Source organism: Perca fluviatilis, chromosome 18 (assembly GCF_010015445.1).
Source record: "Perca fluviatilis chromosome 18, GENO_Pfluv_1.0, whole genome shotgun sequence".
Lineage (NCBI taxonomy): Eukaryota > Metazoa > Chordata > Actinopteri > Perciformes > Percidae > Perca > Perca fluviatilis.
The window spans coordinates 11832984-11856889 of record NC_053129.1 but is presented as its reverse complement, the minus strand read 5'-3'; the positions used below and the strand labels follow the sequence as shown (position 1 = coordinate 11856889).

Genomic DNA, 23906 nt, shown 5'->3' with positions numbered 1-23906 from the left:
GGGGTGATGGGGTTGGGTTAAGGACACGGCTGCCGGGACCACAGGCAGAGGCAGATTTCAGCCCACCTCAGCTCTGAGCGGAGCAGCTCTGGGAATGGGAGATGGAAGTAATAATGGAGGGCACTAACAGCCCCAAACTCACTCTCTCTGGCAGTCCACCCCCACACTTCTTTTTCCTTGTCTTTGCCTCTGGCTGTCTGTCACAACTTTCTTTCTCCCCACTGCCTCCGAATGTCACACTCGACCATTCTGCACCCTCTCTCCTTCCACAAACACATTACACATTTAAAAAGTTTCCTTTTCCTGTCTCTCCCGTCGCAAGTGCACTCTTGAGTCTCCCTCTCCGCCTGTCTATCTATCTATCTATCTATCTATCTGACCAGCTGCTTAGACATATCACTCTCTCATTGTGTGCGTCTAGAGGGAGTCCAGGTTTTCAGACACTCTCTCCAACCTCGGCTCCTTGACCATTACTTCTCCATTATCAGCGGCGATGGAGGGCACGCCGCAGACGCTTAATGTATCCATTTCCCCCTCCATTTAGGACTCGGCAGCCCAGCGAGCTCCCGGAGTGCTCCCTGATTGGGATTGAATGTCCATTTAAACTGCCGTCCAGCCACAAGGGAGGTTTGCGGGAGGGGGGGAGAGGAGGAGAGGAGAGGAATAATGGGAAATGCAGGGAAAAAGGTGTATAGGCGTAAAAGAGGGAGTGAATGAGGAAAGGAGGCAAGGGGATTGCTCCCCAGCCTCTGATTTGAAGCTGCGATTTATTCTCTCTTCTCTTTCTTGCTTTCTTTCCCTCCCTCACTTGCTGTGTCTCTATCACTTTTTTTTTTTGTTGTTGCTGAAACTTTCAAATACGCCTCCGTAGAAAAAGCTTTCCTCCTCTGGTGCCGAGCCAAGTGTCAGAACTCAGCACTCGGTATTCTCAAGGTGCGCTTCTAAAAAGAGGGATTTGGAATTGAGATGATTGGAGTTGGCATATCCGTAGAGAGTGGAGGGAGGGAGGGAGGAGATAGGAAAAGGGTGAGACAGAGAGAAAGAAAGAAAGAAAGAAAGAGGCAGTAGATCACACATATACAGTACAAGACTTGCAATAGGTAAAACGGTACCTTGTAGGAGAACTCCTCCGTTCTTTCTGAAGAGGGGACTCCCCGACCACAATGGAGGACTAGAAAGGACAGAAGAAGAAGGGATGGGGGGGGGAGGGTGTGGGGGAAGAGAAAGAGAAAACTGGTCAACCATTTGATCATGTTGCAGCAGCCAACCAGCCTAGCAGGCTTCATCACGAGGCAGATAGCAAGGCAGGAATTTGAGCCCATAAGCCAGCGCTTCTGATTATAGTGATTAGATTCCCGGGTGTCCCACTGTTGCCATTATTCCCTGTGATTACCTCGGAGAATTACAGCCTCGCCGCTGTAGTCCATGGGGGTAATTTCTCATGACAAACCCCCACCGCCCGCCACTAGTCCATTCACACACATTCAACCAGAGGAAAAAAGAAAAAGAAAAACCCTAATCAACGCATCCACATTTAACACGCTCATGTCACACAGGCATGTTTAAGACAGATGTGCGTAAAGTGTGACACATTTAAACACACGCTTACACTCATGCTGCAAAGACACACACACAGACACACAGACACACACACACACGGAGGTACACACAAAGCCGGGGACTCAGTTTAGGTGATCATTGCACCACTAATGAGGGAGGTAATGACGGCATTTCTCACATAGACGGAGACATCTTCACTTATGCACACACAGGAAGACAACAGACAAGAGTTCTGCTGGTGAATCCATAATTTTAAGACAGAAGGAAAAAGATGGAGGGATAGGGGGGGAAAAAAAGAGAATGGAGAGAGTGGCTGTAAGAGCTTTTTCCAGGTTGAGTGGTCTTTAGCTCCCCGTTAGACAACACGTCTGCCTGCTCCTTTCTCTTTCTCTCTGTAGCTAGACAGCCTGTCCTCATACACAGTCGGTGTGTGTCTGACAACGTGGATCTTGGTCATGTGTACACACACAAACAACAGACAAACGGGACAGAAAACACCTGGGGATGCTGTGAACTCTGAAAAAGCAATCCACTCGTTTCCACTCATCAGGAGAGTTTCCTTTGTAATATGAGTCCTGTTTTATGTTCTGCTAAGCTGCTGAATGAGAGGATTTGGACGTCTGCACTTGTGATGTGGCTCTCACCTCACCAGATGCGGGGGAAAGATGGACTCACACAACACACACACACACACACGCGCACACACACACACACACACACACACACACGCAGGTGCATGGACCACACACACTTACTGTACATGCACATGCACACACAGCAATACGAAAAAGCAAAAGCAGCGAACGCAAATTTCAGCCCTGAGCCACCTGCTGTTGCCATGGAGAGTTGCCACATTGCGTTGCCACGGCGATAACATATTTTTCCTGCGCTAACAGCCTGTCTGTTTTCCCTACCACCCCACCCCCGCCCATCTCATTCTCTCCCCCCCATCTCTCTCTCCCCTACTCTCTCAACAAATGGCTTCACAGTGCGACAGCACCTGCCTGCCTTATACTACATGTGTTGCCATGGCGGCATTCCCGTTGCCAAGGCAACCCTGTGCATTTAATGTGGTGGGCGAAGCGCTAAACTCGTGGCAGACGCCCGTTCTGCAACACCCCCCACCTCCCTCCATTCCAACATCTGCCCCCATCTTTTTTCTACCAGGGAGGGGAAAGGTAGGGTGGGAGAGAAAGAATGAGAGAGAGAGAGAGAAGGGGGGGGGGGGAGAACTCCTCTGCAACCCCCTTGAGACACCCTTTCCTCCTTCCATCCATTCCATCCTCCCCTCCTCCTCCTCTCATCCAGATGCTGATGGGGTGTGAAGGAATGCACCATGAAGCTGACCTCCTACCCAGCATGCTCTTTCTCTCTCTCTCTCTCTCTCTCTCTCTCTCTCTTTCTCTCTCTCCCTTCCACACACACAAACCCACCCTTATATATGTAAGACAACTCCACATCCATGGAAGTGCATCAACAGGATACATACATTCCCCCCCCCCACTCTGCAGATACACAGGCAGGTCCATTCACACACGTGGACACACATGCACACTGAAGCTAACTGCAGGTGGGGGTTGCTGGAGCAGTGTGAGTTATTATGGTCCATGAAAAACCAAAGAGGTGTGAGCGACAAAGAGTAGAGGACAAAGAAGCATCACGGCTCTCCCTCCCTTCCCTCCCTCCCTTCTCAGCTAGTCCTTCTTTTCTCCATCTCTCTCTCTCTCTCTCTCTCTGTATATATATATATATATATATATATATATATAATATATATATATATATATATATATATATATATATATATATATACAGTATATCTTCTCATTCTCTTCATTCATCTTCCACTCCTTGAGTTGTGTAGAACTGCTTGAAACAGTCCTTGACCTTAACAACCATTCATCGTCATTACACTTCATAACATAATATTCTTGAGAGTGAGTGCTCTTGAATGAGATATTGTGTTATATTGATTGGACCCACTGGATATTAAGATATGTATTAAGGAATACTCCATATTCTAACATAGTTTGTATCTTAGTACATTCATTTTGATATTTTTCTGACTAGATTTTTTCCCTTATGCCCCTTCTAATCCAAATTTAAGACTCACTAAAACTATCTCTAACTTACAATAACCTTAACCTAAACGTTCTATGTGACTTCTTTATATATATATGTGTATATATATATATATATATATATATATATATGTAAAATGTGTGTAAATCTTAAACGGTGTTGTGGTTAACAGAGCATTTATGTTAACTGAGTTGCTTGTTCTCACAAGTTTTCATTGTTAATGACTAGAAGTTATAACAAAAAAAACTTTGACAAAGCAATCCCAACTCAAGGACCCCTTCCTAGCTTCCTTTTTTCCAGGGCTTTCAGCTGTATCCCATGGTCTTCATCAGCGGATGGAGTCTTCTTGTGTTTTGCAATATGTTCTAAACGAAATGAAATGTGCATGTCGACAGATCCATAACAACTATAAACTGCGATGTAGTGGTACAGTTGAAAGCTCGGGATTTGCTTTTGTTGTTAAATGACTGTTGACGAGGTCAGGAATGAACTTTCGTGCCACTCCTCACGCGCATTTTGATCCACTGTGATCTGCGAGCTTCAAGGCAATACACGTTTGTTTATTGTCTGTCATAACAGACTGCAGTTGCAAATTCTGACCTTCTGGCCACAATGGCCCTAATGTGCCAAGTTATTAACATAGAACTTTAAAGGGTGATATTAATTGCCACATTGATTTCAACTTAAATTGACCACTTTAAAGTGGCTTTCAAGTTGTAAATTCATACTGCTTACATCCAGTGAAGTATTTAAAAGCTCTAAAAACCCAAGCCAAGGGCACCTGGGTGGCTTACCTGGTTGAGCGTGCGCCCTATGTGCAGAGGCTCAGTCCTTGCCGCAGCGGGTTCGACTCCGACCTGCGGCCCTTTGCTGCATGTCATTCCCCCTCTATCTCCCATTTCAAGTCTTCATCTGTCCTATCAATTAAAGGCCTAAAATGCCCCCAAAAATAATCTAGATAGTATTATGTGAAATACTGTTAACGTAAGATAAATGTTTTTTATTATTGTGCCATTACAAAAAATGGAATTATTACAGATTTCTTGTGCATAATCATTTACACATTTTAATAATTCAGCCTGACATGCTTAATATCTTTGGAAAGTGTGGGATTATAGACCAGCAGCACTGTGTTGCTGGAGAGTTTAGAGGAACATACAAGTGGTGTTCATGTTTTAGCCCATTAGCAACAAATTGTGCGTATACTGTACATGCTGTGCGCATGCTTTACGTTGCTGCTGGCCAATTTCGACAGCACACCATAAATTCTTAGATTGATTTCCGTTTGACTTTTCCAGGCAGCTGCTGGTTTCCAGTAATTTAAGGATGATATAAAAAGAAGTCAGCTCACAGAGACTTGTAATTTAATCATAGGGAACACAAAGTATAGGTTTTGTCAAAGTTGTAGTAAACTGTTTTCAATAAACTGACCTGCAGTGGGACCTTTGTCAGAGAAAAAAAAATCTTTTAGGCAATTAATGGAGAATGTAATTGTGAGATTAATAAATTACGGAAAGAATTTGTTGAAAACAATTGTTAGTCGCAGCCCTAATGGAGACCAATGGCTGGCGCGCACACACGCACACACGCACACACGCACACACACACACACACACACACACACACACACACACACACACACACACACACACACACACACACACACACACACACACACAGCATGCTCTTCAGGTGCAACATCACAAGGGACCCTCTAACCAAGAAATGGACTCTCCTCACTTACTCGCTCATTTCCCACTGTGTGTCACAATGCAAATGACCAACCTCCCGTCTCACCCACCCCCTCCCCCATACTCCAACCTCTCCTCACTACACCCGCCTCCCCTTCCTCCTCATGTTCCGAATCTGGCCTCCAATTTGTTCCACTTCCCCATACCTCATTGTTCAAAATGACACTTTTACATTTTATGGTGAACCAATTATTCTGTCTTACACAGTCCGCTGGCTCTGCAAGCCAACCTGCCCGGATCAACTGGGGAGCGGGAGGTGGCTTGTGGTGGTGGTGGGGTATGCGGAGGGAGAGAGAGAGAGTGAGAGAGACAGAGAGGGAGAAAGAGAGCAAGACGAGTAATAGTACCTCTTGCTGACATATCCATAGGGATGGTCAGAAGAGCCTGAAACCCAGAGGATGGAGGGCAGACGAGAGGTCAGGAGAGGAGAGGAGAGGAGAGGAGAGGAGAGGAGAGGAGAGGAGAGGAGAGGGAATGTGGAGAAAACAACACAGGTGGATGCTGTGGAGAGGTGTGGGTATGGGGGGAAGAATGAAGTGAATGTAGACAAAGGAGGATTTAATTGAATGATAAAGTGGTGAGGAGAGAGTAAAAAGGGTGGAGAGGGAGAGAGAGAGAGAGAGAGAGAGGGAATAAATCACAGCGGGGATAAATAAAGAAGACGGAGTACTGGGTGCCCCACCAGTTGTAATGCATGCCTGAGGATGAGCGGGAGGGTGTGTGGGACATTAAAAGAAGAGAAAAGAGAGTGAGAGGAGCGGAACGGAGGAGTGTTAGGAGCCGGAGGAAAGGCAAAACAGGGGGATGGACAGGATGTGCTAGGGAGAAGGCGAGGGAGTGAACAAGCGAACATGCAGAGAGAGAGAAAAAAAAGGCACTTTCACCTGTGATGTGCCTGAGGGGGAAGGAGATATGAGGAGGGATGGAAGTGTTGCTGCATGAAAACAGCGTGCAAAAAGATTTAAGGAAAGGATGGGGCGGGTCAGCTATATAATGCCTGGGGCCAGGTGGGAGAGAGAGAGAGAGAGAGAGAGAGAGAGAGAGAGAGAGAGAGGGGTGGACGAGTGTATATGTTTTATGTTCTATGTGCCTTGGGGCTGTAACTAGCGATTATTTTTTTTAAATTATCGATCTATGTATCCATTCTTTTTTCGAGTAATGGTTTAGTCTTCAAAGCAAATCAAACCCAAAGACATTTCATTTACAATGATATGTAGGACTGGATTTTGGCAATGATATCTCCATGGGATTAAATTCCGATTGAGAAAGTCCCGTCTTGAAAGGAATTGATTGGATTCTCAAAGATTCACTTTGAATAGATAAATACAGTAGGAAATTTATTCTCGGAACACAAATTCAATAAATTCCACAAGTGAACAACACTATAACGTTGTGGAGCAAAATGAGCAACCAAGTATACCCAGGTATCCCATTTATAACAAGTAACCACAAATGTACATATATTCTGCTGAGAAAAAGCACACGTGCAAAGATCGATGTCAGAATGATAAGAATTGCTATTCAACTGAAACCAACTGAGATCGACTTTTGGGCTTAAATCATTGTTCACCAAACTTTTTTTTGCCCACTATTTCTTTCCCAACATTTTAGGATTCTTATTCTAAACTTGTCGTACTTTTTTCTGTGAGGCTTGTCCGCACAAGTGTTCCAAGTCGGAGTCACCAAACTCTCTTCACTGCACAAACTTGAATACTCAACTGCTCTAAGTTGCCATAGAATGCTGCCTTTTCCGTCTGTCTCTGGAAAAGTCTCATCAAAGTCTCATTTGCAGGGATGACAACATGGTCAAACACACACACACACACACACACACACACACACACACACACACACACACACACACACACACACACACACAGCTGCTTCAACTCGCCGACTGTTTCATCCATAAAACAAGGAAGTACTCTGCTATCCATTTATGACCGTTGTAGGACAAGGGGAGAATTTTTCTCTGTGTTGGACAACATTAAAAGTAAATGTTAGGCTTTGCTTTTGGGCTTCACCGACACAGAATTCTGACTTTAAACTCACAACTCAATGTGGCCCTAGTCGTCTTCCGTACGACATCACATCAGAAAAAGAGAGAGAAAGATAGACATCAGACGAGCCAGCCAACAAACTTAACTACCGCTCTAGACGTCTGTCTCTGGCAGGGGAGATCGAGAAAGAAAGAGCATGGTGGTGCTGTGAATTCTTTTCTGATGGTCTCTCAGTGGTTACGATCTAAAGCACAGTTAGACAGAAGCTATGTGGGTCTATTAAGTGCTTTTGGCATTAAACGGGCGGACACACCGAAGTGCCGGCTGCGGAGGGTGTTACCCCTGCTGACCACCAGCAGCCCTCGCCCTGTCATGATGCTTTATACGTCAGTAGGGTTGGGTACCGAACTCGGTACTTTTTTTGGGTACCGACCGAATTACGTCGGTACTACAGAGGACCGATTCACGCTAAATCAAACGGTGCCAAATTTCGGTCCCTAAGCTAACCAAGCTTATCTGTCCTCTTTGCATGTTGAGAGTGGGGCTCCAACCCACACACACACACACACACACACACACACACACACACACACACACACACACACACACACACACAGACGTGATGGTCTTAGTCAACTTAGATTTCTTTAGCCGATTAGTCATGTTTGATGCTTTTTTCATGCTGAATGACTTATTTCCAAGAAACGTACGAGCACATCTCTGGTAAACACAAGAATTAAAGTGGTGCTTTTGCATAAACTCAGATTTACAGATCCCGCGATTAAATCAACAAATCGATTAGTCGATACAATTGAATGAGTGTTAGTCGACTAAGAATTTCTTCAATCGAGCACAGCCCTACAAAGTTCTAAGTAAATAGGATTAATAGGTTTGGAATCCTTTTTACAACTGAAATAATTTTTTTGTTATTACAGAGGGAAAGTACCGAAAGAAGTACCGTTGGGTACATGGAACTGAAAATCAGGTACCAGTATCGGTGCCGATAAAAATGTGAACGTTACCCAACCCTATATGTCAGCGGACTAATTAGCCTAATCTTCACAAGCTGAAGGAAGGAATGTTGTAGTTCAACGTTTTTTAAGCCAAGGACCCCTTAGCTGAAAGAGAGACGGCGCAAGGACCCCCTACTACATATATTGTATAAAATGAAGTTGCATAATAAAACTGGGCCTACAATCGAAAAAAAGGGGTTGGTCCTAATAAAAAATTTGAAATATACCTTTTTTATGCACAGAATACCAAGCTACTAAGCTATAATACTGTATGTTGGATTCATGGTAAGACATTTAAAATTTTGAAAAAACTTGCCCCCCTGCAGTAGCTCTGAGGACCCCATAGGCGTCCCAGACCCCATGTTGAAGATCTCTGTTCTAGTTCCCTCAAAATAGTTCTGGGTACTTAAAAAGAACCCCAGAACCTGTGTCGTGAAAGCGGCTTAACTCATCAACCAATCAGCCAACCAATCAGCTAATGCGTCTTACCTCTGGTGAAATGTCTGAGGCAGGGTGGGTGGGGAGGTGGAGGGCGCGGCCAGGCCGGGCGAGTAGGGATGGTACGGCGTCTTCTTCAGCGCCTGGATCAGGTTGTGCCTATACTCCGGATCTATGGACCACAGAGAGCCTTTGCCTATGCTCTGAAAGAAAGAAAGATGAGAGAGAGAGCGAGAGAGGTTATTGGAAGTGCTGCCGGGCCCCTCAAAGCACATCACAAACACAGCACGGCACGCTGATGGGAGCCAACAAGTCCAAAGCCCAAACACGAGCTCAAAGACCCTGTGCCGGATTCTTATTTATCAAACCACCTGTAACACACAGTTATGATATCCCAAGGAAGATAACACTCGGAGGAATAGGAATTAATACGTCCCAATCCTTTGCCTCTCCTCGGGGGAAAGAAAAAAAAAATCAAAAATCTGGAGTTTTTTTTTTTTTTTTCCTGATTAAGACGCAGGGAAAAACTCTTTAACTTTTTCCACTCCGGAGGCGATGATGGTGTGTATTTTTAGATCAAAGCAGCTTTCCCCTCACCTAATGAAGCTGTCGGCTCCCAATCTGAGTGAAACCAGCCTATAGATTATAGAGGAGGGAGGGATCTCAGATGGGCCGCTATGGAAATACATTCCCTGTCTCTATCTCTCACCGCCTTCTCCGCGCTTTCATCTGCCTTGTCATCTGAACGTGGCGAAATCTGGAGTTTGTGTACGGCAGGAGGAAGTGGGAGAAAGAGAGAGAGAGAGAGAGAGAGACAGAGAGCGAGAGAGAGAGAGAACAAAGTAAATATAAAATTAAAGCCGTCCTGCCTTGTGTTCGGATCACTTTGTAGTGCTCTGGGACGTGATACAGGTACAGGCTACAGGGTGGGGAGATGTCATGACATCAGAAGTATTTGCTTCTGATGTCTGCAAATACTGCGAGGGATCTATTAAGAGGGGAATGGCAGATACGCCAGAGCCGTGCGTCTGAGCATTAATTGGAGACAGATTCTCGAACCTGAGGAGCGTTTTGTCTTGAAGTGGATGAGAAATATCACAAGAGAAATCACTTCTCTCCAGCGGCGTCTCGCTGTGCGGTTCATTTTGGTTGCATTTGCTTGAGCGATATTCAATGTATTTTTCTAGATTTCAAAAATGAAAACAGGAGTGTGTTTTCGCAGAAACAATGTCCCCGATACTCTGGATAATCACATCGGTCTCACCGTCAACAGTTTTCTTTTGGAACTACTTTCTACCTAAAAACATAGTCCCTATGAAAGATGTATAGAGGACACTATTTCTGGGAAGCCATGTTGCTGTTTTTCTGCTAAATTATTCAGTCATTCGTGAGAAACGAAGGCCAAATTACGTCAATGTCAGAAAAAAACAAACCAACCTTTTTTTGGTTTAGCAGAAAATGTGTTTTCTTGGCTTTCATGCAGCATTATGTTAATTATTTTATGAAAATTCAGTTTTTTTTGCAGGAACTTCAAGCCCGAGACACACCAAGCCGATAATCGGCCGTCGGACAGTCTGGCGAGGTCGGTGACTCGAGTCTGTTCGGTGTGTTCCGTGCCGTTGTCCGTCCGAGGAGCCGTCGGCCTTCATTTTGGCCGATTTGACATGTTGAATCGGAAGGCGGGCACTGCCGGCAGTCGGACTCAAATGAGCCATCTGATTGGTAGAGTGCTAATCCGGAAACGGGGAGCGGGATGAGCGTGACTAGAGTCTCTCAAAATCGGACGAAAATCTTTTAAACTGACCTTTGTTGATCTGAAATGAAGACAGATTCAGCAGCTGCACGGCCTATTTCTCGCTTAAAATGGTTTCAGAAACACGTTTCGGTGAACTATTTTAGTGAGAGATCGTATTGTTCTGAGGAGCCAATCAGAGACAAAGATTTACTCTACATCTCCCTGGTTGTTCATTATTCAACAAAAAATCCTTACAATTTGTCAGTTAATTTTGATTCTGCGAAAGCCTTTAAATGCTATTATTATTTCAATGTTCTACGTTTATTTTGTGTGAAATCTTTATTATAACTAGGAGCAATTAACACACGCCACAAACAACAATCTATATATCTCTGATATTTCAATAGGGATGAAAAGAATGTTTGCACCCCATCACCAGAATCGGTTCATTTATTTCTTTTATTTTACCAATGATTCACCAAAATATTTTCTGTTTATACGGTACTGCCGACGGCGCCTACATCATATCCGTTTCCAGAAAAACAGACGGAAAGCAGAAAACGCAGGAAATCCATGTTATGTACTTCTTTACAAATGAAATAAAAGTCAGACTGACATGTAATGTGCATCCTTTATTTCCCAATAAGTTTGTTGAAATGTCTCATGATATATTGTCTCTAGAAGTGTATCATTCAACTTTTGTTTTTCACAATACTCAATTACTATCGAATCGCAGTTCTTCTAGAATCACAATGAATGAAAATCGCAATACAAATCAAATCGGCACCCAGTGCATCGCGAAAGAATTGAATCGGGACAAAAGCGTATCGTCCCAGGCCTAATACAAACTGTATCATTTCTAATGAGTGACCATGCACAGCCTTCTGTGTATACCCTGCGTCTCTCAGTGTGTCTCCTGATCCCAGGATATCCAGGGAATCACTCAAAATCTATGCTACCAGTCAAGACACCATCTGACCTGGTAAGAATGCAAGAAGCTAACCAGGATGTGAGTGCACTGTTGATTTGTGTCTCCCGTTTGGATCTGAGCATTAGTATGTGAGCCGTGTTGAACACGGGCCATATGTGCCATGTTTTGCTATGTGTGTGTGTGTGTGTGTGAATGGGGTGAGTGTGTGTATGGCAAGTTCCCTAGGGAGTGTGATATTACCCAGCGTGGTCTGCTCCTGGGAGTGCTTCTATTACTGCCAGCAACGCCTCTCCTGGAGAGCATGATATTACACACACATACACTCTCCCACAGAGGTGACCCCCACTGGGCCAAATTTCCCCTCGCACCTCCAGGGCGCCAGCCGTTTGTGTGTGTGTGTGTGTATATATATATATATATATATGTGTGTGTGTGTGTGCCTACTGTCTGCCCACTTGCAAGCCGATTAAATCAATGCTCTTTACAGAATCCCTGTCTGCCCGAGCTTCTGCCAACCAGCCAGCCAATCAAAAGGCTCAATCTGTAGACCCCCCCTCCCCCGGTCGATAGGCCAATCACAGGGCACAGCTCACAGGAAGGGTCCGTCACCTGGGTTATAGCGGTCGTCTTGGCAACAGGCATCATCTGTGCTTGGAGGCGAAGAGGAGGTGAAATGGAAATTCGCAAAAAAGTTGAGAAAAAGGCAGCATGCCTCGAAATCGATTACCACAAAAAGTATTTGAGGTCAGAGATTGGCTTTAAGTTTTCAGAGGGGTTCAACTTTGATACAGTATGCCACCGATTTTTTAAAATAGGACGCCTCCACAAGGGTGGATCTGACAGCGTAGAAAGCAGGTGATAGAAGACCGGGGTCTTGACTTTCACCTGAAACTGTGTTTGTGATCTCCATTTATATTACTCCCTCTCTCCATCCTCTGATCCCATCTGGCCTCGCGCCTCTGGTATGAGCACTACTTTCGGGATGATGTGTTTATTTGCGCTACATCTGTGTGCTGGAGAATAGTCACATCACTGTAGCGTTTGCGGCTAAAGAGCAGGATTACACAACAACTAATCCAGGACTCGAAACGTTAACGCCTGCTTTAAGAAATATCTCATACATACAGTGTGAAACTGGCACTGCTCTGGACTTCAAATTGCAAGTAAAAGCAACAATACACTTAAAAGAAATGGATTTAATGATATGTATCTGTGCCACTACACCAGTTTGTGGTAGTTCTGATTAAGAAAGCAGCACCTCTGTGTTATACAGCTGCACAGTACTGAGAGATATTTTCATGATGGAGAAAACAGACATACTGTAACTTGCCCTGGACACGGCACAGTGTGAGTAAAAGACAAAAGGGGAAGAAAGAGGAGACAAAGGCGGAGAGAGAGAGAGAGAGAGAGAGAGAGAGAGAGAGAGAGAGAGAGAGAGAGAGAGAGAGAGAGATGATTGTGTGTTGCCAACATCTGTTTCCTGTGTTATATAAGCTGTGGGGGCTGGTAACCCTTGGAAATGGGAGATATTAAAAAGTCCTGCTGCCACTGACCCCGCTAGTAACACTATACTACTGCTACTGCATTCCTATCCACACTATTATCTTTTTGCATTTACCTGTCACACACAAACAGTGCATCGCTTACACTAGGACCGTTCATTTAAGACATCCAAATCCACATAAATACATAGAAGGCAATACTTAGAAAAGGCTACTACACTGATCCTACTATGCCACATCTATTTAGTCTGTACATTTAACCAATACTTACCCACATACATAATGGGTTAAAGGAACAGTGACATTTTGGGACATACGCTTGTTCACTTTCTGGCCGGAAAGTTAGATGAGATGAGATAGATACCATACCTCTCTCATGTCTGCAGGCTAAATATGAAGCTACTGCCAGTTAGCTAAGCTAAGCATAAAGGCTAAAAGCAGGGGGGAAACTCGCATGGCTCTGTCCAAATGGTAACAACATACAACTACGGGCTTCTCGAAAGCTCACAAATGAACACATTATTTGTTTCTTGGGTTGTTCAATGCATACAAAAAAAGTTAAGCATTGGGGTGTTAATTAATACATGAATATATATTTGCACTTTATATTAAACAGAGAACATAAACAAACGCATGGGTTAATTAGTGAACTTAATTAGTGCTTCAGATGGTTCTACTTGTAGCTGTTTTCTTGTGTTTTCAGTCTTTGGGCTAAGCTAACTGTCTAATGGATGTCGCTTCATATTTAATGAGAGTGGTTAAAACGGTCTTCCCATTTAACTCTCAGCAACAACAACAAAAACAAACAAATAAGCACATGTGCCAAAATGTTGAACTCTTCCTTTAAGTCTGACCACATTCTTTATTTTTCTGACTGTCAACAAATCCCATAAAAAGACCAAACCAACCACACATTAATGCTACTAACAAGTGTCGCCCGTGAGCCTGATGTAATTCATTTGTCTGTGCCGCAGAGCTCCGTTGTTGCCCGACGACTATTAAAAACCCATCGAGCCACTGTTGGCGCTGACTGACACGTCGCTTTATTGCAATGAACACGGCCACTGTAGTTCATTCTTCAGTCACTCACACGTACGCCGTCATGCTGCTGTAAATACTCACTAGAGCACCAAATGTGTATTAATCCACAGCTGAAAATAGTGGTCCCCCCCCCCAAAAAAAATGCACTACTTCCTCCTGTTCGAGAAATGTTTGCCGAGAACTAACGGTGCATGAAACTTTATATTTGTATCCCTTTTTTTTTTTTTTTTTACAGATTTACATCTCCATTTGGAACCAATGGGCTCGGGGCTTTTTTTTTTTTTGATGTGATTTGATGATAAACAAGAAAAAAATCCTTTAAGTCTTCAATAACAGCTGTTATGCCTCCCACCACTGCAACTACAGCTTCAAATAGTTCTATCATAATTAACAATGGCATCCGTATACCGTAGAGACCCATTTAAACTGTTCATATCGGCTATTATGAGAGGAGAAAGCAAATTTTGTTTTTCGACTCGGCAATGAAACGAGATTAAAAAAAGATGTATGATGCACAGAGAGCGCAGAGCTGCCACTCTCTGTGCAGAGACACGCAAGGCATCAGTATAAGAGGCTTTGGGGTCCAGTGCAATATGACTTAACCTATACTAACAATCTGAAGTATTATGACTGCATATAATATTATGATGGGCATCCGCAGTCAGTGGCAGTAAAAGCATCAACCCCGGTTGTGTTTAAGCCGTATTAACCCCCTGTGTTACAAGTAGGGGTGTCACGATTCTCCAAATTCTCGATTCGATTACATTTTCGCTTCTAAGGTCACAGTTTGATTCGATTCTCAATTTTTACTTTTTTTTTTTTTTTAAAGCAAAGGATGCTATGCCATTTTTAGACTAGACTTTATAAAATATAATATCTGACCTTTGTTTGCAATGTACCACACTACATTGTCAAATTTAAAACATTTATTAACAACATAATGTAACAATAACGTATAACTGCAGTCAACTGGAAACTTGACAATTTGTCAATAAAGTAAAAAGAAAAAAAAATGTTTTCAGACGATGCTGAGGGCAGACGCTTCGCAGCACAGCGGTGTTTGGTGTTTAAAGCCCCCAACGTCGTCTTCTAGGCAGCGCTGCCTGGAAGGCACTAGGATTAGGCAATGGTTAGGGTTAGGTGCCTTGAAGACGACGGTCGCAGCGCTGCCTTGAAGGCTTGGTTGGGGGCTTCAAAACACCATCGAGCCAGCACATCGGTCTTAGGTCTTAGCAGCTGAGCAGACAGAGGGCAGAGAGGGCTAAGAGATTTTAAATCACGCTGACGGTCACCGCTGCTGACCTCACCCGGGGAGAAGACCTCAACTGCACCATCTGGTGGACTGAAATAGTGTGCATGTGCAATTTAAATAATAAAAGATTGGTATTTGGCGTCCGTGCGTCGATACAGTATTGCAACGAAAAATATGGCGATACTATGCTGTATGGATTGTTTCCCCCACCCCTAGGTTATATGTGGAAATGTCTTCCACAGGTGTTATGAATTGACTTTCCTTCCACAAGAACCAAACCTGTTCCCCATGTGGTTCTAATTTAAACTAAAAGTTTGCCCCAGTTTGTGCTTCTCCTGTGTGTATTTATACATTTTTACATTGGCTATTACAATCCAGTCACAGATATAAGTCTGTGTTTTCCACAAAGAAAAAAAAAAAAACAGGGCAATAGCCAACACTGGAAGAAATTTCCAGATTCCCCAAAGACTTGAACTCGCTGGTATGAAAAATACAGTATATTCCAACCGGTTCACCATGCATTTTAAAACTGATCTCACAGTCTTCAATCTGTGACTGGAATATAATCAGAAATGCAAATGCTGATTGAGTAAAAACACAAGAGAGGCACAAACTGGACCCAGTCCAATGTAAGCTAATCCCAAAGCACATGATATGTTGTCACTTAGCAATTAATTTCAGCGAGGTCCTTTGGGTTTCTGTCCTTCCTGAGCTTGTCGTGGTGGCATAATTTTCACATCCGTGAAAGTTCTCCGCGGACGCGACCAAGTAAGCGCTCTTACAGATGTTTAAATTACTTCCCCTTAGGCAACACTGAACAAACGCTATGTGATACCCATGACTCACAATGACAGAAACAAACACGATAATAATAAAAAGATCGGGGGAAAAGCCAGCTGCATTTTTCAACAGCTGATTAAAGCAGTATTAACTGGTTTTCAGGCCACTTGAAAGGAATAGAGCAAGCTGTTAACACAACATTGAAATATGAACACCTTCTAACGTTGATATGCCTAACATGTTAGCAAACGATTGGCTGTACACATCCAGCAGGCCCGATGCAACATCGTCTTTCCTTTTAGGGGAAATGTCTGGCTCATAAGCTTCTTAATACTACACTATGTTCACTAAGGGGCTGCACGATATGAGGAAATTATGTGATATGCGGCTACGTTGTTGAATATCGCGATAACGGTAACTGCCGATAAATATCCAGACACTGAAGTGTACACAGTTCTGCATTTCTGCTGCTTTTTCTTATTCTGCTAATATACAACAAACTGCTTGTTGAATTTAAAACAAACGAAAGGAAATCATTTCCAACATTCTTTTATTGAACAAATTGAACATCGAATTGAATATAAAAGGCAACGCTAACAAAACAATGACAGCTACATTTTAAAAGTGTCTCTCGGTATGTCGCAGCCTTTTTCGCGATATGTGTATTGTGCCAGTTAATACGGCGATGATGATAAAAAACATTGTGCAGCCCTAATGTTCACCAACTAGTTTCTAACTTTCTCTGTCTGCCGTTTGGTGCTGGGCAGGAAGTGCACATTGGGTTTATCACAGTTGGTTCTCTAAAACCAAATCTCCCTGTTGTGGCTGAAAATAGGGTTGATGAGAGTGGTGAGAGGGAACCAAAAACAGTAAAGTTGCTGGCTGTAAAACCCCAAAACAATCAGTTGAAGGATGCTAAAAAGTTCCCTAGAACAGTAAACTGACCCATTTCTATTGTCAAAATATACATTGGTGCAGCTTTAAAAAAAATATTTAAAAACTTGCCTATAACAAGACGCTATAGCTTCATGCTAAACCAAAAGTGTTGCCACATTGTGGCTGTATATCACTAATGTTTTTATTGTTTAATTACTCATGAACATCTTTGTTTGTTAATGTATTTGGATTTAGGGAAATGGCTAGAGGTGAAAATTACACCGATCGTAAAAAGCCCACTAGCACAAGCATAGAAATAAAATGGATAGAAAGGTCATTCCCATTCAAATCGACGTAGCAAAATGAGCGGCAGCCATTTTTATGTGTACCGATGCCATGGCAACGGACTAACTTCTGGATAAAACTAGTTGGGGCAAGTCGCTGAGGTGAGGCCATGCAGCAGTAGAGATCAGTGGAGTAGTATTGTTATGAGGCAGAGTGCTAGCCACTTAATGAGTCAAATAAACACAAGACTACTTCCTCATACACTGTCAGTTAGGGCTGTGTGTTGGCAAGAATCTGGCGATACGACACATGGGTCACGATACATGGGTCACGATTCAATATATTGCAATATATTTCAATACTGTACGTAAGGCGATATATTGGGATTTTTTGAAAGTATCATTTTAGAAGAACTAATATTTAACAAAAGACATGATGTGCATAAAAGTCAAAGAAGATTACTTTAGGTAAACAATTCAGTACACAGAAAATCAAACTGCCAGTTTGGAATTGTGGTTCACAGGTTCTTAGTGAGCTATTGTTTATTGTCTATGCTAAAGTAGGCCAAAGTTCAGCCGTAGCTACGTTGTTAGCTTCTAGCAAAAAGTCAGGCACTGCTAGGCACTGTTAGGCAAGGACACTAGTGGTGTGTCTCAGCATAGCCATCTAGTGGTAGGGGGTTTAAACACAACATCAACGTGAACCACATAAACAAAAAAAAATCGATATTGCGTTTTCGATTTTTTCTTACACCCCTGCTGTCAGTGTCTTGGTTTAAAAGGTAGCGTCTTTGCTTACTGTATGCAAGTGTTCTTCCACACGCATACTTTAAATCAATACAATAAGAAAACCTTAAGAAGCATCATGAGCTTGTGATCCTAGAGAAAACACAGGGAAATGATGCTCACTCTTGCAGATACTAAATCAAATACAAATCTAAGCTCGCTCCGGATGCCACAGTTCATAATGCTCCGAGTCAAAACGCAAAAGAATCAAGCGCGCCTCTCATCTGTGCAGGGCCAGGTTAAGTTAGAGGTGACACACTTAAGTGCAACCCCGAGAGTCTTCATAGTGTCTTAGATTACCAAAACTGCCTGTTGTCTCTGCTGTGATTTCATAAGAGGCTTTGAGAAATATATCACTCTGTGTGTGTGTGTGTGTGTGTGTGTGTGTGTGTGTGTGTTGTGCTCTGGGCTGTGCTGTTACAACACTGATCTTTAGCACTGATCCAGAAGTCTGAGGGCAACACTTGTCATTAAAGACATGTCATTCAGCACAGCGAAGAATCCTGTTAGTAAACAAACCCATGGCAACCGTGGGACGCACACTCTCTCACGCTCTCTCCCATGTTTGCACTCCTGCGCGCACGCACGCATGCACGCACTCGCACACACACACACACACACACACACACACACACACACACACACACACACACACACACACACACACACACACACACACACACACACACACACACACACAAATGGAGCAGCGCGCTTATTCTAAACTAGTCCCCATCTTGTCATCTGCCTGGATATGACCCAGAAATACAGTCACTGGAACAAATAGGCCACTGTCATATTAATCTCCACCTCTGTAAATGGATGGAAATATGATTTGGTGCGTTGACAGTAAGCCATGTCTCCCTGCTTCCGCCTTTTCCCTCCCTCTCCCTGTGTGTGTGTGTGTGTCTACTGTATGTCTCTCCGTCTATCACTGACAACGATAACTTGACCTCCCCCTTAAGCAAAAAAAAAAAAAACCTTGTCTTTCTTCTTTTTCACAGCGAGCAATGAGTAAAACATAATGCAACACAATGGAAAAAATAAAAGATCTCAGACGCTGTAATTGCACGCTCAATTCAAAAAGAGATAAACAGGTGAAGGAAAAAGCAAAGCAGGGAGAAGAAAAAGGTATATTCACATGCAGATATTCTCAGTGAAAAGCTTTGAATGGCGGAGTCTGACTGAAATTACAGAGATTCTGTAATTGCAGCTTCAGATAAAGCGCGGCGCTTGGCAGGTAGAGTAGGAGTCTGCAGAGAGGTGCCCTCATTTCTACACCGACACGGCGCTCCTGCATGTGTCTGGGAGTCCTTTTAAGCATTCATGCGTGCTTGAGAGTGAGTGTATATGTGTGCACACTTGTTTGTTTGTGTGTCAGACATGCCCTGTGTGTGTGTGTGTTTGGAGGTGTGTGTGTGTGTGTGTGCGTGCAAGAGAGGGGAATAGGTTTGAAGGGTTAATTAGCGTGCTGTCTTAAATGGTGTGCAGTGACAGGAAGACAAGACAGGCTGTCCTTGCCAAAATCACCTCTACACATGGTGCTCACACACACACACACACACACACACACACACACACACACACACACACACACACACACACACACACACACACACACACACACACACACACACACACACACACACACACACGCCTAAGTCTGTAAAGCCAAATCAGTTTTCCCGTTGCTACAGCAACAGCATACTTTTATGTCAACTGCAACCTAGTTACTATGGAGATATGTATACAAGAGAAACTCTGTGCCGTTGTAGTCAAGGGCCAGATGACAGCATAGCGTGAGGGTGTGTGCGCGCACACGCACACACGCGCACACACACGCACACACACGCACACACACACACACGCACACACACAGAGTTCAGGTTCACACGCTGGTCAAGGAAAGCATAAAGAGTTCCCATATCCTCCGGTATAATCTCAATCAGCTAAACACGCAAAGCCAGCATTGATCCTCGCTGTTTGTCCCCCAACACCCTCGGGCAAGATGAAATCTAAAGTCTGCTGGCATCTGTGTTATTAAATCCTCCAGTATTAATTTAGCACTAATTGAGTGAGGGATTCATTCCCCATTTACCCCGGGTCTTTAATGGAGTCAAATCTGGATAGGAAAGCCAGTATAAAAGACTGTATCAAGACTTAAATCGGCGAAAAGCCGTAAATACGGGGATGCTTCACACCGAAGCAGTGAAGAACTATGAAAGCCGAGAAACAACTACGATATTGAAACAGATATACAGTAGATAAAACCAAAATATGTTTGACTTCAAGTTGGATATGCCTGCAAACGGCTGATAACTGTCTGTGGAACAACCACACATGATAGAATGAATAATAGGGCTGTGTGCTGTATTTGCCATATGGCCGAGGGGGTATTTTACCATATACTGCAAGTATTCAGAATAGGATTGATATAACGTGATTTTTTTTCCCCTTCCAATCCCTGCATTGGTTTGAATTGGGGCTGGGCATCATTTAAAATGTTTAATACCTGAGTCAGTGTTCAAGGAAGGACTGTCTGGACGCGGGTCAAACTGACCAAAAATTAATTTCATAATATTGGGAAACACCCATAAAGCCCACACAAGGATATTAAAATGATAAAGGAATTGATATAAGGCATATGATATATTATATCAACTAATGTTGCTTTCGGTTACATTAAAGAAATTAGAACCTTTGAGAACTCATAGAATCATATGGATATCCTTTGTTTCAGCATGGCCTAGTTGTGCCACTGACAACTATTTTATTTCATATTTTGTTTTATGTGTATCTGGAAAGCTAGATCAAATAGCTCATATACACTATGAGATAATAACTTCATCACTGGGATACTTGAAACGGCTTAATGATTAAATATGGCCTTATACTTAGTGAGAACTGCTATTCAGCTTCCACTTTCGCTGCTAGACCCCCAACTCTGCTGCTCTTTTTTTATGGCAAAAAACTCTCCAAACAATCCAATCACTATCTCTTTAAATGTCTAAACAACAGAATAGCCTTCATTTCCAAGACGATCCATCTTTGGCTGAGCACACAGAAATCACGATGCAGATTCAGCAGATAGGAATTTTAAATTACCGAAATAAGCTAAAACTCTAAATGCGTTCACGTTTAATGTTGTTATAAAAACGAGCAGTCCCACCACAACTTTTCATTTGCCGATTCTTCCGATTAGTTTGGAAAATATTATCAAAGAATAATAAATGAACTGAAAAGGAATGGGATCGTGTTTGATGGACAAAAATGAAAGAAAAAAGGAAAAAAGTAAATATTCTCCAACATTTCTCTACACAACTGCTGATGGTCTTTACCTGGCTGCGGTCTTTATCCACCTTCTTGAAGCACTTGTTGAGCGACAGATTGTGGCGCACGGAGTTCTTCCAGCCGGTGGGGGCGCTCGCAAAGTAAGGGAAGTGCTCCAGGATCCAGCCGTAGATATCCTTCACCGGCAGCCGCTTGTTTGGCGCGTCCTCGATGGCCATGAAGATCAGACAGCTGAAGGAGTAGGGCGGTTTCCTGTTGCCCCCTGCCGCCAAGTCGTACGCCGAGTGCGCGTCGCTGAGCAGGGGGTCGTCCGGGGAGGGAGACGAGGAGGGAGAGCGCGGGTGCTGACCGTCGGGGTCCTGCAGGGGCGAGACGCTGCGCAGCCCCGAGTGGCTGAAGCTGTTGAGCAGGTCGGTGCTCTCGTGGAGCCAGGAGAGGCTGGTGAGCTCCTCGTCCTCGGCCTTGGAGAAGGAGGCGGACACGGACAGCGAGAGGTCGGCCGCCTCGGCCTCCGACGCCGCTGTGGCGGCGTCCCCCTGCCGATACGGCGGGCTCATGCCCTGTGAGGCACTGGCTCCACTGCTGGGGCTCTGGGCCTTCTTACTGGGGGGCATGGTGGGTCCCATCCAGCCCCGGGCTCACTCCTGAAGAGGTAGACAGCGGAGAGAGGAGAAAAGGGGAGGAAACGATGGGGAAGGAGGGGAAGGAGAGGAAGGAGAGCGTAAGCGTGGAGAGAAGGAGGAACGGGGAAAAGGAGGGAAAAGAAAGAAAAGAGGTCAGCTTGTGAAATTCAGTTGGCTTCTCACATAAAGCCTTCATTTTTGTTAAAGGCCAAAGGGCGGAGACACGCAACAAGATTTTTGACCACATTCCCAATTAGGCTGTGTGTTAGATCTGAGGGGAAAAGTTTACATCATCATTTTTTTCTCCTGGGCTTCCTAGCCTGTTCTGACTGGGGATGGCAAATTTAGTGCTTCGTTGGTTGGGGAAATCTTGCCTTGCACAACTACCCTCTAATTACTAGCATACCAGTAAAGTATTGACATTACACGGAGGTTGCTGTCATAACACATGAATACCGCTAAAGGTCTAATAGTTGGAAGGTCACAGAGACGACGCCGGTGCTTTGACATCTCTACAGCACCAGGAAATTGTCTAAAGTTGGAACCGTGGACGAGCGCAGAATAAATCTTACAGCATTACAAAATAGTTTCAAATGGTCCGCCTTAGTTCCACAGCAGGCTATAGGCCTATCTGTGACCAGAGACGATCGCGATCGGGAGATTTGCCGAGTGGAAAAGAGAGGAACAACTTAAAGGGGTGATAGAATGATTATATAGGGTATTTTACACTGTTCCTTAAGGTCTCCTAATGGGGTATGTAACATTGGTTGGGCTGAAAATTGCCCGAATGCTATTTTATTAGGCCCTTAACTACCCTGTGAATATGGCTCTATTTGGAACAAGAGCTTTTCTTCCAAATATGGTATGCTCATTAATATTCCGAATGAGCTATGTGCTGATTGGTTTGAGCAAACTACATAGAAACACATGGGAGACTCTCATATTTCAGACACTGCAAAGTTATACATTGTTTATCGGGCTATTCCATTACAAAATTCACTTCTGAAACTTTTTTATGCGAGAAATCAACTATGTAAAGCTCAAATATGGGCCGCTTTACGAAAATGGATGGCTAATTGCAAATTTTGTCCGACTGTGTGTCGGAGTTCAGCGCCGGTGCTGCCTGTGTAGCTGCCTCGTCGCCCGGCCTGCCTTCCTTCACAGACCCCGGCCTGCTGCGAGGTACTTGGAGCTCCGTCACGACTGGCAGCCCACAGCACTCCATACCCGCGCAAAGTCACCGTCTCTTGGGCTAATGACAGCCAAATGCCCCTGCCCTGACAGAGCTCCAGGGCCTGCAACTCCCCTCTTCCTGCTAGCTAAATGCCCGGTGTGTGTGAGTGAGAGCGCTGTCAGCGAGCTTGTTAAACCAGCAATCTCTTACCACAGGTTTCAGTTAATCTTTTAATGTGTGTAATTATAATGTGTTGAGTTATTTAAACAAACGATTGGGGAAATAAACGCCGCTTGTCCGCGAGTCCCATTGATAGAGCCTGCGGCTGGATGTAGATTTGTAGCTACAAATCACGGATAGTTAGCTTCATTTTCGGCATCATTCCGAGTATATTTACAGTTTGAATTCCGTCATGCCACGTATACAACATCTAGCTAAATATCTTATAAAGCTAACAACGATGTCCGATTTCAAATTAATGAATATTTGTGAAGAGTAGGGCTTCCGTTAGCTGCAACTGTCGCTTCAATCCTAGCTACCTGTGTAGCTACAAATCACGGATAGTTAGCTTAATTTTTGGTCGTAATTCGAGTATATTTACAGTTTGAATTCCGTCACGCCACGTATACAACATCTAGCTAAATATCTTATAAAGCTAACAACGATGTCCGATTTCAAGTTAATGAATATTTGTGAATTCCAGAGGAATTCTAAGAGGAGGCTAGCTAGCTCTCATTGATAGAGCTACATCCAGCAGCAGGCTCTGTGAAGGAAGGCAAGCCGGACG

The 23906-nt window shown here is 43.9% G+C and overlaps 1 protein-coding gene across 2 annotated transcripts in view; it reads right to left on the bottom strand.

The window, feature by feature from the left end:
* The window catches only part of ches1 (checkpoint suppressor 1), a 105042-nt gene that overhangs the window by 12295 nt on the left and 68841 nt on the right, over positions 1 to 23906 (bottom strand). For both annotated transcript variants that reach the window (XM_039781262.1, XM_039781260.1), the window contains 3 exons: positions 21370 to 21966; positions 8896 to 9047; positions 1113 to 1171 (listed from right to left, as the gene is read on the bottom strand). In XM_039781262.1, the coding sequence (XP_039637196.1) occupies positions 1113 to 1171; positions 8896 to 9047; positions 21370 to 21948 (790 nt within the window). In that variant the 5' untranslated portion in view covers positions 21949 to 21966. The remainder of the gene's footprint in view (positions 1 to 1112; positions 1172 to 8895; positions 9048 to 21369; positions 21967 to 23906) is intronic.